The 12,567-nt window shown below is 38.0% G+C and overlaps 1 protein-coding gene across 2 annotated transcripts in view; it reads right to left on the bottom strand.

The window, feature by feature from the left end:
• Positions 1-12,567, bottom strand: part of gcgra (glucagon receptor a) — a 45,071-nt gene that overhangs the window by 8,447 nt on the left and 24,057 nt on the right. The window contains exons 2-13 of one of the 2 annotated variants that reach the window (XM_075453753.1): positions 10,763-10,911; positions 10,168-10,264; positions 7,695-7,802; positions 7,467-7,561; positions 7,241-7,335; positions 6,934-7,123; positions 5,968-6,127; positions 5,740-5,800; positions 5,095-5,164; positions 2,102-2,190; positions 1,831-1,981; positions 45-86 (exon numbers count right to left, since the gene is read on the bottom strand). In XM_075453753.1, coding sequence (XP_075309868.1) covers positions 45-86; positions 1,831-1,981; positions 2,102-2,190; positions 5,095-5,164; positions 5,740-5,800; positions 5,968-6,127; positions 6,934-7,123; positions 7,241-7,335; positions 7,467-7,561; positions 7,695-7,802; positions 10,168-10,264; positions 10,763-10,816 — 1,212 coding nt within the window. In that variant the 5' untranslated portion in view covers positions 10,817-10,911. The remainder of the gene's footprint in view (positions 1-44; positions 87-1,830; positions 1,982-2,101; positions 2,191-5,094; positions 5,165-5,739; positions 5,801-5,967; positions 6,128-6,933; positions 7,124-7,240; positions 7,336-7,466; positions 7,562-7,694; positions 7,803-10,167; positions 10,265-10,762; positions 10,912-12,567) is intronic. The other variant, XM_075453754.1, reaches the window with a different exon arrangement.

Below are 12,567 nucleotides of genomic sequence, written 5' to 3'. Positions count from 1 at the left end.
AAATTTGAGAATGACAATAGTGTTGCACAACTGAGGAGACTCACTTCTTTGTTGACAAAACAGTACAAGATGGCCACAAGGAGACCCTAAGGAGACAACAAATACTGGGTTAGTTTTTATTAAGTCCTCACAAATGAAGTAATAACTGATTTAATGCTATGAGGCAGAGACAACACTTGTGAAGTATTTATTTTCTCAAGCAGAAGATGAGAACCCAAGGCTTACTGTGTGAATCAGTAGTTTCCAGAACACAGCCAGGGATCTTATTTTGGCAGCAAAACTTTTCAGAACAGGGACTGTAAGGATCTATCGGTGTCGTTTCATTTCATGCTTGTTAGCTTTTGTTTTGTCATTGGTTTATGTTTTGCATTTTAGAAACTTTCCCTCTTTTTGTATTTTGTAGAGATGTCCTGGTGCGTGCAATTGAGCGAGCTTCACGTTCCACCTTCACACCAGGTCCTCGTGAACTGATCAACACATCTGTTTTCCTTTAGTAAATGTTACTCCAGTATTTATTCATGCGTTTTAACTTTGCTTGTCACCAGATCCTGATGTGTGTTTGCCTTCATGTCAAATCAGGCAAATTATTTTTTCTCTTTGAATTTATTCTTTCTGGACTTTGTGCCTTTGCAGTGCATTTAGATTGGTTTAAATAAAAGTATCTTATTTCTACATCTTACAGCTGTAAGCTTTGCGTTCTCCATGATGCATGACAGAAATCACTTTCTGCGAATCATTTATTTACACAGGTCCAGGATTACACCATCTACAGTCGACAAGCACTGCAAAATAAGTAAAAAAAAACTAAGTAGAAAAATCTCTCATAACTCTTCTCAGTGTCTATGTTTCTCAGCAACACAGACAGCTGTATAGCAGAAGAATCCCACTCTGCTCCGGAATTTTTTACACCAATGCTGGGTGGACCAGATGAGACACTGTGAGCTGAGCCTTGGGTTTATGAGTGCAGAAACGCAAGAATACACCATAAACAGAGCAGACAGAAATGGAAAATGCAGCCGTAGAGACTCTCACATTGAGATTAAATGTGAAACAAATGCACAGATAATATGAAACTTCTACTTGACTATGTAAGCATTAAAATAGCGAAGTGTTACTACATGCTTACAGTGAATAAACATTGACTGCTCAATGCCAGTGGTGAAAAGTCGTCACTGTCCAGCAAGTTAATGGGATTGTTTTCTTAGGTTTGTTGTAATTAAAACCTGATCATCTGAACATATGATCTGTACTCTGTCATCGGTGAACTGTATTTCAAAGACAGAAATTCTCCACCATGGTGTTGACTGCTTGTTTCACTCATGAAAACATACCATGCTTGTACATGTAACCACATATGACAAACTTGATTTTCACTGAAGGGAATCTTTAAAAATAAACCACATGTGCATTTGAGTAACATCTGTCTTTGGAAGAAACTTGCTCATCTGTATTTGTCATCTTTCATTATGGGATCTTATTTGCATCTCTCACATCCTCTCTGTGTCTCATCTGTCCTCCAGGTTCCCAGAGCTTAAAGTTCCCTTTCATTATTCATCATTCATACTGTGACACAGTTATCAACAGTGTATGTGGTAGATTATAATATGTTAATATAATCCATTCTGACACTGACTAAATAGAGCACCTCTTAGTTTGTGGGTAAGGGTTCAGTGTTTCATGATTTCACATTTTTTCATCATTTCCACTCACTGGAACCGTTATTTCTTCATTTCTTTACTGATACTGCTGAGCAATTAAGCAATTAAAGAAATTGTGTGGTCTTTGTATGTAAAGAAGCAAATAAAAATAAAGACTCTTTCATCGTCCAACCTGGAAAGAGGAGAAGAAGAGGTCAGTGAAGAGTTTGGTGAGACGTAAACTGATGGTGGCCTTGGTGTTGGTGGACTCGTCTGTCACGAAGATAAAGACCACCTGATGGATACCCAGCAGGGGGATCAAGGTAAGAGTTGACTTGGCCAACCTGAGATGTAAGAGAAAACGGAAAAAAAACACAGAAAGCAAGAATTAAGTCGTGAGAAGGAAAGCAAAAAAACAAAGAGAAAACACTGATCAGAAAAATCCACTTAACTTTTGAACTCACCTGAACTTATAATCTGTGTATCTCATTTGGTGTGCTCGAAGTTTTGACACAAGAATTTTGATAATATGGATAAAGATAAGAAAGTTGATCTGTGAAAGACAGAGACACAAGGGTTGCATGTAATAGTGTTACTTTAAAGATTTAGAGTTAAACTGAGGCTAAACTCATCAAAAATAACCGGCTCTTTCTGCACCAAAAAGGCTCTTCACTTAGTAAAAGGCTTACATTTATGTAGTGCTTTTCTTGCTCGCTCAAGGTGCTGAAACACCATAAGTCACATCCACCCATTCACAATCCCGCCAATACAGCACTCTACATACATATACAACTTTCTATATCATAAACTCTCACATGCCAATGGCCACATTAGAGGCAAAATGGGGATCAGCGACTTGCTCCAAAAGCTGGGGATCAAAAATGACCTTTTAATTGATAGATGAAACTCTTCCTCCTAATCTAGAGCCACTCCACTTCTAGTACTACAGGAAGTTTCGACATATTATTAGCATGTATGGATACACATATATGCATATTGCTAAAATCCTTTAGAGTAATAATATTAAGCCTTATAATTGAATACAATAATTTCATGTCATGTATCTGGATGCCATAGAGTTTTTGGCCCTCCTTCATCTGAGTGTCTGCCGTCCGTGCACTCTTTCCATCACTGTGCGCTGTTTCGGGTCTGAAATTGTGCCTGATACATTACTTGAGATCAACACTGAGAGATCTTTGGGCCTTTGCAAAGCGGTGTCGAAAATATTCTATGATATATGTAATAACACACCATTCAGGTAAAAAAAAAATATTCATGTATTTTGTAACATGTATTTTGGTGACCTAACCTATTAATATCAATAACTATTAATGCCTAAAACATAAACATAAGGTGATATCTCTATCCGTTTAGTTCTGTCTAAGCCGTTTTTATCTTTTTTTTTCTGTCCCAATGACTTAAGGCTGCCAGTGTCTGGATTTTTTCATGCAATTTTCTGTTGTATAATAATAAAAAAATGCAATATTTGACCTGGGATCTTAAAGACAACAGCTGTAGACGATCACAGGATTTTTTTTTTTCATGGAAAAGAAAAACAAGAGCACTCTCTTATAAGAAAATTGTTTTTCAAATCTAACAGAATGAGAAAATAGCATAAGATATATTAATTCAGAAGATTCAAAACAATGTGTAAAATGTACGTAAGCCTCAAAAAAGAATAGTTAAAACTGTCAAATAAAATCTTAAAGATCCAGGATTCCAACATCTCAAAACTACGATCAACCTGTACCAGAATGATGGGAAGAATTTTTTTTTAAATGGTTTGGAATGGCACAGAATCTGAAGCATACATTTGTATCTGTAAAAAGCACGAACGCAAAGTGAAAGTCTGGACATGCATCGCGTTTTGTGGCACTTAGTCACCAGTTGTTATTGATGATGTGACAGAAAACAGAAGCATTGGCATGAATTCTGCAATATACAGGTATATACTCTCTGCTCAGAATCAGCCAAATGCAGCAAAGTTGATTGGATGGCACCAAACTCGACCTAAAACATGCAAGCTCTGGGTTTCCGAAGGTAAAGAAGTGGAGTATTCTGCAATGGCTGAGTGAATCACCTGATCCCATTCTGACCGAGATTCAGTTCACTGTTTGAGGTCAATGCTGAAAGCAGAAAGATCGGCATATCAATAAGAAAGCTGCAGAATAGGACTGTTAAATCATTTGTTGCTGGATTTATTTGAGCCCCTAAAATAAAAGTTAAATGTATTAAAGACCTGCGAAAAAGATTTTCTCTAATTTACCTTCTAATTAAAACGGCAAGTCTGCACTTTGCCCCCATGTTCCAATGACGACTGCAGCTTGTGTTTTTTTAAACAGCTAAAAGAAGCTAAATTAAGTCAGTAACAAAAGAAACTAACTTCTAACTAAATCTCAATGGATTCATTGTAGATGCAAGACTGCCTTTCAACAATGTTAGATAATGAAGCACATTGTTATCAAGCAACCCTTTTAGAGCAGCTGGGATTTAAAGAAACAGTATGTGTTCCTCTGATGAAAATTCCGCACGATGTAACCATTAAAGATTTAATTTTTGGATTCTGCAATGTTTAAACAGTGCCTAGATTTTACAAACTTATGTCTGCTCATTTTGTACTAGGACATACAAACATTTAATGATGAATAAATGGGTTTAACTTGATTACTGTTAGCTATGGTCATAATTAATAATGTATTTTTTTTTATTCTTAAAGTTAAACAAAGCGCCAATAAAACATCTCAACCTTTTTTTCCAGCTCCTTGTGAAAACAAGAAGTGGATTTAATTATAAATAAACTGTAATTTGCACAGCATCTACTAATGTACATGAGTGGCATCTGATATTTGCAGAGACATCAGTGAAGTTTCAGCATTTGTTTAGGCAGCAACCTCACATGTTTTCACACGGTCACACACTCATATTAAAGTGTTTACTTCTAGTTGTTGAGCAGCTTGAAAATGGTGAGATCAGAATAACGAGGGAAACACTGGAATGAGGACCAGCCCTCCAATTTTTCCGAACAACTCAAACACGGGAATTCCTGCGGGATACAGCCCACTTAGCAGGACGATTAATGTACGGAAAATACCAGGATGTCTGGCTTCATGTAGCAGCCGCTATATGAATGCTCTGAACTGACCCCTGCAGACATAGCTGGTCACAATGCACAACAATCGTATTTATTTAAAGCAAACCGTCTGAGTCCTAACGTGCTGCCCAGATGTTAGATGTGAACACATCCAACTTTTTACACTTCATGAATAAATGAGGTGTGTTTAATATTGTAGTGTATGATGGGGGGGGACATGCTGCAGTCAAGTGGAAATGCAAGTTTGCTAGTTACACATGTGGGATTTTCACGTGAATGCACTTTTTCTGCTGCTGGTTTTTTTCATGAAAAAAAGACAAAATAAGAGCAAGTGATCAAGAATGAGAGAGAGGAAGAGGAAATTACCACAACAGCAAGGAGTATCGGGGCACGGATTATCCACCAGTAATTCATGTTTATATTTTGCTCCCAGCACCTGAAAATAGAAACGTATTAAAGAACATATCAACGAGGGAATACCAGAAACATTTCCTGCACTCTTCATGGAGCACTTCACGTGCTAAAGGACAAGATTGGCTCTTTCATAAAACTTTTTTTTTTTTACAATGTTTTGCAGGGCTTCCTGAAATAGGAAGCTATTCTCACTTTGGCTGACGAGGAGAGTTGTTCCCATTGTGGATTTTTAAAGCTTTACACAACAACTCAGTGTCTCAGCATTTGCAAAGTGTGGCTTTAAAATCTATGTCAGCCCATTTACTGCTACGGGAGATGCAATATATTTATAACAACTTTGCTTTGAAGAAGAGAATAGAGTTAAATGTCAACATGAAATATTAAGAATGTAACTTGGGTTGGTGCCCATAATTAGCAACCTGCAAAACATCAAACAATTTAAAGTTAAATTAACATGGATCTACATCATTAAAAGTTCAGACGAAAGTCAATCTGCCAACCTTTTTGACGTTTTGTGCTGCTTTAAATTAAAAATCAACATGACCAGATTACATGTGAAATGGTTTTTGCAACTAGGACTAAAGGAGAAGAACTTACTCTTTATTTTCATATAAATATCTAACAATCACCCATGGAACAAGGAATATTAATGGTGTACCTGTGAAAAAAAGAGATACAAAGTGCTTATTTTGTATGCTTGGGCTAGAACATTTCATGTTTATTTACTCTATTTTGGCTTGTACAAAAAGCACATTGCATATAATTACCGTGCACCATCTGCCTTCCTATTTCGCACACACAAACCTACACAACAGACCAGCTCACCCCAGCCTATGCACAGGTAGATTTTGAAGTAGTTCCTCTCTGTAAACACGGTGATGACCAGGAGGTTGTGGAGGTAAATGCCTTCCACCAGAAGCCAGTAGCTGTTGGCCATGATGCTGTACTGCGTCATCACCACAGCGATGCGACAGCTAACTGACGTCTGCAAGAGAATAGTGAGATGCATTTCACCAAACTAACAAGCCTGGATGTGAGACAATGTTCAGCTGATCAGGATGTTGAGATCAGCACTGTCACAGATGGGATCACGTTCTGCTCACAGGATTCAGGTTTTGTGCTTCCAGCAATCAGAATGCAACTCTTAGGCCAGCTGTGTCACAGCAAACAGTTGTGTTTGCATCATTAACTCCCATCATTACACATGTTACTATTACCCTCATCTCATTGAATTGAATATTTTTTATGTAAAGTTATTTATCTACATTTTGCACTTTATAAAAATCTTGACATATAACTGAACAATATTTGATCATTCTGGCCTATTCTTTGGTGTTGTGGTTGTACTATTTTGTGCATTTTTACAAACATCATGGATGCATCAGATTATCAGGACAATAATGTGTCATTTAATGCAGATCATGACACACACACTTTCTCTCTCTACATTTAATTTAAAATACTAACATGCATTAGAAGTATGAAGAATTTAAAGTGATTTAAATTTTAATATAATTATAGTATACAATTTGTTGTAATGCAGATTAAAATATGCTTGTGATAGGATAATTAGATTCATATAGCAGATTCTGGATTGTGTTATGGTCCTGTGCAAACACTAAAACCCTCATTTTTGTCTATTTGATCTCTTACTTGATACTATTCAATTCAATTCAATTCATTTTTATTTATATAGCGCCAAATACAACAAATGTCATCTCAAACTAACACATTATTAGTGTTAAACACTGCCCTACATCATTTGTTGTCTAGCTGCAGATCAATACTGACGGCATTGTTGAAAAGCAGCTCCACTGGAGGCATAGATGCGCTGGAGATTCCCTGGTCCTGGTCTCGGCCAAAGTCCTGTGATGTGTGGTTGGCCTCCAATAGAGCATCCTTGATAAGGATTGACAGAGCTCGCAGGATGAAGGAGGCAAACAGATTCATGTGGATGTTGTTCCTCATGCAGTGCAGATTCCTGAAAAGAAAAAAATAAACAAGGGTCTAAAAGTTCATCTGCATTCTATTTCGGCAGGAATTGTTTACTCAGAATTCACACCATATTTTAAAATTTTCACTTGTAAAATATTGTTACCTGAAGAATATAAGAATGCCAAGCGCCAATACCAAAGCCACAAAGGACAAGGAATAGCCCACTGTGTACATGATCCGTATATGGCCAAAGAACTGCTGCAAATCCAAGTACATTTGAACACAAATATTTGAGTATTTTCCTTTCTTTCATTTAAATAACATCAAGTAGACAAAATTAGTTTTTATTTGTTTCTCTAAAAAGAATCACATTGAGAGACATTTCTTACTGGACTTGAATCATGGAAATCACACTCGCTTGTTTTCTTGACAGTCACCCACTGACCATTGGCATCACATTCCCGATACAGCATGCCATGCTGAACTACACACAAACACACAAACAAACGCAAATTTGTAATGGAAGTGTAGCCAGTATTGACAGCTGTCTTTCATATTTTAAGTCACCCATCAACAAAACTAAAGAATATGTATTTGCAAACCCACATATTTCTTACCTTTGGGGTGCCATGGCAAATACCATGGGCATGAAACACTAACAGTGGTGTTGGGGAGTCCATCAGGCCAACAGGCATAATTGTCAAACGTCCTGTTGCACACAAGACCTGAGGTTTGAAAAAGAAAGAAAAACATAAAACATTGGCTGTCATTAAAGTTTCACAATATAATAACAAGATGCCTTTGAAGTGATGTCTTATGGTATGATTATGGTATTACATCATGGTCTGTCATCTTGACATCAAAGTCCTTCATCTATACCCTTGCACATTTCATTGTGGTTCTCATGAGAGAATGCTGATCGTTAGTGTATGGACAACTGGATACTAAGGTTCACAAGGTAATGTATCCTATGTCCTCTACAGCTGCTAATCTGCTCTTAGGCTAATGGACATGCAGGAAGAGTATGCAAGTGGTGCAGAGCTGGAGACAGAGAGGTGCAATTTTGCACACAGTGTGGGAAGCGGCCTTTTTGGAAGTAGGAACGACGCTGCTCTCCTACTTTTTTCCAAAGTCAGACAACATGCCAACAGTCTATTATGCAACTGAAGAGCAGCATTCATCATGCAGTTAAACACTTTACTCATGGTGAGAACGGGAGCTGCTTTTCACTTAGCGCATGGGCGGGAAGTTAGCATAGTGCAACCAATTTATCACTGGGAACGGCTGCAGGAAGAGTGGTTATGCAATGGCCAGAAAAGGGAGAGAAAACTCTTGCTCCTTCATGGTCTGGTGGTCGAACTATTACCTGCTCTGCTGCCACTGTACCACAAGATGTTGGTAAATACTTATTATCTCATTAAAGTGGTTTTGTGGCTTGTCATCATGGTAGAGTTTTGAGTGTGTGTAGAACACAATTTTAAATCTAAATTTGATGATGTCAGTATTGTTAATATTGGTTTCTTTCCCATTTTTTTTAAATTTTTTTTATGAACAGTTGCTCATATTTTCACTCGTGAAAGCGGTCAGCAAGGAGATGACACTAAAGTGAATTATCATCTGCTTTTCTGTTTCTTACAGCTATCCACAGCTTTATAGCAGTTTTCGTTTGCAGTATTCACACTACATTGCCTAATGGAGATGAGTATTGTGTTAGAATTATGTGCCATCACAATGAAGAGCTACAAGAATGATGAGTCTTCTTTCATGAGTTCATGATCTTTTCCTAAACTTAACCAAGTGTTACCGTTTTATCTCAAACAAGTAGTTAGTTGCTTAACTGTGACAATGACTATGATTACTAACTCTAGTTATTTTAGTGCTTAAACATTTGCAAAAGTAAAAATAGGCTTAAAAATATTGGTCCAACACAAGAATCAAACTGGTTGCAAGCAGCAATAGTTATTCTCCACCACAATATCTCCATCTGCCTCTGAATGTGAACTGTTTGTCTTCATGCCACTTCAGTTTAATGTGATGCCAGAACACAATTTCAACAAATTTCATGCAGCCACTACATGATCAATTCCTATTTTCTTAAGGTCCTTATTTTTTTTCATTTTTATTGCTTCTATTGCTTATAGATAAACCTGCCCGGGCCCTGCTCAGGACCCCCAAAAACCAAAACTGTTAAACCATTTTTGCACTAAAAACAGTGTATTTGAACAAGTTTTTGACAGTATACCTGCTAAAATAACCTGATTTAAATTCTTTCCCATTGAGAGGAGTAATGTATTTACCCTTAGTGTAGTTAGTGTAGCTGAGGACAACATGAAGGGATGGCATTTAAATGTATCCTGTAGGCTATGATGGACCACAATGTCTGATACCATGTTGCTGAAAAAATTAAGTTATTTATTTATGAGAGGACTGCAGACATCAACCTTGTACAACAGAACTGAGGGAGAGCTGCCAGCTTTCTTTCAGGCAGATTGAATTGATCAATTTAGGGTTTTTTTGTCCGCAAGTTGTTAATGTTACTTTAAGAGTCTCCATGTAAAATGTTAGTTTGTAAAAGTGCTTCTTTAAAGAAAAGGTGAGCTGCACCCACTCTCGCAGCCCCAAGCACAGAACTTTTCATTAAGATTTAGCATGTGCACCTGGGTGTTGCATTTCCATAAATGACAATTGGAGCCAAAGTCAATAAATACCTGCAACTACTTCAGATCCATGTGATGCAGGACTGATTACCAATTAAACTATTTTCAATTGTATTCAAAAGCCACGTGTTAATGGGTACTTGCAGATTTTTGACCAGTGTTTGGAGCCAGGTCTAACTTAAAACCAGTTCTGTCTGTTTCAACCACCAAAGCTTTGGCTTCAGCACTAAAAAAAACAGTACGACACTGGCACCAACTCGTTGCTGGGCCAGAGTATAGAACTGGGTCTATGAATAATAAGTCAATTTCAGGTCTTTGCAGCGGTATTATGCCAGTGTTGTGTTTAAAATCTGAATTTGTCAGGAAAACAGTTTACCTTAATTTAATTCCATTATTTGAAGTTTAAAAATGTAATAAGAAATGTATTTCTCACCGGTGCTGGGTGGCTCTCGACTGTTGTTGCGTTTACACTCTTCCATGTACAATTTCCAACTCTCCTTCAGCTTATCCAGGGTAGCAGCAGGAGACACCTGAGCAGATGGTGACCCACAGCGGAGAAAAAAAAAAAATCAATAAAAGCGTCTTAAAGTTATGTCCAGGAAGTCTGGTATCTGTGTTGGTGTATTGTAAGTATAGTGAATAGAGTAGTTGAAATTTGGAGAATGTGAATTTCACACAAACCATTTGGTAGACTGGCATTCATTTGTTTCTCTTCATGTTTTATACAGTCTACAGAAGATATAAACAACACATCCCCATAGTGGGGATATGATCCAACAAGATCTCACTTTAATATTTAGGAGTATTGGGGGGATTACATCTGTTAATCCTTCACACAAAGACCTGCTGGCTTGTTTCAGAATCCAGCAGAGATAAAAAAAACAGACCCTTCTTTAAAGGACACTGACTAATGGAAGTTAACAGACCACATGCTTGGAAGCTTTTAAACTACAAGAAAAGAATGTACATTTGATATTTTTTCCCATAAGATATTTGTACACATTCGTGTGTGAGTTTATGGAACCCACCTGTATGCTACAGGAGACAATGAGCACTGCCAAAACGAGGAACAGCCCTGACATCCCTTATTCCTGCTGTTGGTGCTGGGAGGGGGATACTGCAGGATGGGGAAGGGTTTTCACCTCATAAGGGGGCTTATCTACACTCGCCACACAGCCTGGATGACACAGAGACACACAATCCATCAAAGCTCATTGCAAACACATTGACTTGGCTTGGCTTGGCCATACATAACAAAACAGGAAAAGGTTGGGTCATATCTATCACAGTGCAATTATCCCAAATTTAGAAAGTAGAGAGAAGAAGTTAAAATAAAGAGAAAATGTCTATGTTTGTTTAACTAGTATCCAAAAAAGGGTAGTAATTTAGAGAGGAAAGGACATCCACTGGGAGCTTGACCGGTCTTATTTTTGTCATCATTTTCACAAGGCAAAGTCACCTGAATGATGCAGCAGGACTACCCAGAACCAGGCTGTCATTAAAATCAAGCTAAAGGTCAAAAGGCCAAAAGCCCTCAGGAAATACTGTTCCTTCCGTCAGTAAGACAGTTGCAGCTCAGAAGCTGCACTCACTCACTGACTCACAGATGACTGCACTTTCTTGTTATAACCAATCAGTGTTTAGTTCAGCATGTGTCAGTGTCGAAGGCCACTCACCTGTATATTGATTCCCGTAAACTCCCAACAGATTTGACTGAAGCCGGAGAACGGAACGAAATCTGAAACGTTTCTGCAAAAAACACCTTGACCATGGAAACATTTTTGGCTAAAACGTTTCAAATTCCATTCTGTTCTAGTCTTGTGGTGGGTTAGAGGACGGCGTCATGTTGACATGTTTTGGTTACTTGGGGTAGGTATTTGTTCAAGAGATAAGACAACAATGTTTCATGACAGACGGACAGTATGTGATGTATGTGCTCCAGAAAACCTATATTTAAAACTTTCCATCTGCTTTCTAACTGAAGGTGTCAACAAATCTTTAGTGAATTAGCAACTGGGAGGCTCCAGTCAAAACTAAATACTCGCCCTATATATAATTCAAAGCTCTACTGGAAGTCAGACATGATTATATCTAAGCGAAAGAGCCATGCTTTCTAAATGGCCTGTTCAGTGTAATGACCACTGGATGCACTTAGCACTAGCGGCAGTACAGACTGCCTGATTGTAGTGGGTGCCTAAGGGGTTGGAGCTACTCTTGTCTGGCCTGGTCCAGCTGAGATAACAGCACCAACTCTTATACATTTAATGCCATCAGACATGTGGTGGTCACAAACCTTGTTTAACCACTGGAAGATTCAGATTTTTACATCAACAGGCATAAAGGCTTAAAACAAACAAATACTTTGGCTTTCATTCAAAGCTTCCACCATCTATTCCAGGTCATTAAGAAGTTCAGTGTGTGCCAAAAAACTTATCTTTTTTAGCTAACATTAATGGCATGCAGGAAACAACAGTCACTCAATATCAATGCCCACAGTCTGGGCACTGAAGCTCTGCTATAATAAAGATCAGCTCTGTAACAATCTCACATTAGTTCTTACCACAGATAAGGAATGATTGTTGTGAGTTTACAACATTTTATTGTGTGTTCCAGTGCAAGACGGCCGAAAACATGCACACAGGCAAGAAACTCCTCTTCCCAAAGACATAACTGTTGCACCATGTAAGATGGTTTTCAAAGGGGTTTCCTTCGTTCATGCTCCATCTCTCACTCACTTAATCTTCTCACTAACAGATTCAGAGACCACTTTCCTCAAACATGAGCCAACCTTGCACCTCTTTCTGCAACTTAGCACCAAGGAGAAACAATGATT

This window comes from Odontesthes bonariensis, chromosome 21 (assembly GCF_027942865.1).
Source record: "Odontesthes bonariensis isolate fOdoBon6 chromosome 21, fOdoBon6.hap1, whole genome shotgun sequence".
Classification (NCBI taxonomy): domain Eukaryota; kingdom Metazoa; phylum Chordata; class Actinopteri; order Atheriniformes; family Atherinopsidae; genus Odontesthes; species Odontesthes bonariensis.
The sequence above is the reverse complement of the archived record's forward strand: the minus strand, read 5'-3'. Positions and strand labels throughout refer to the sequence as shown.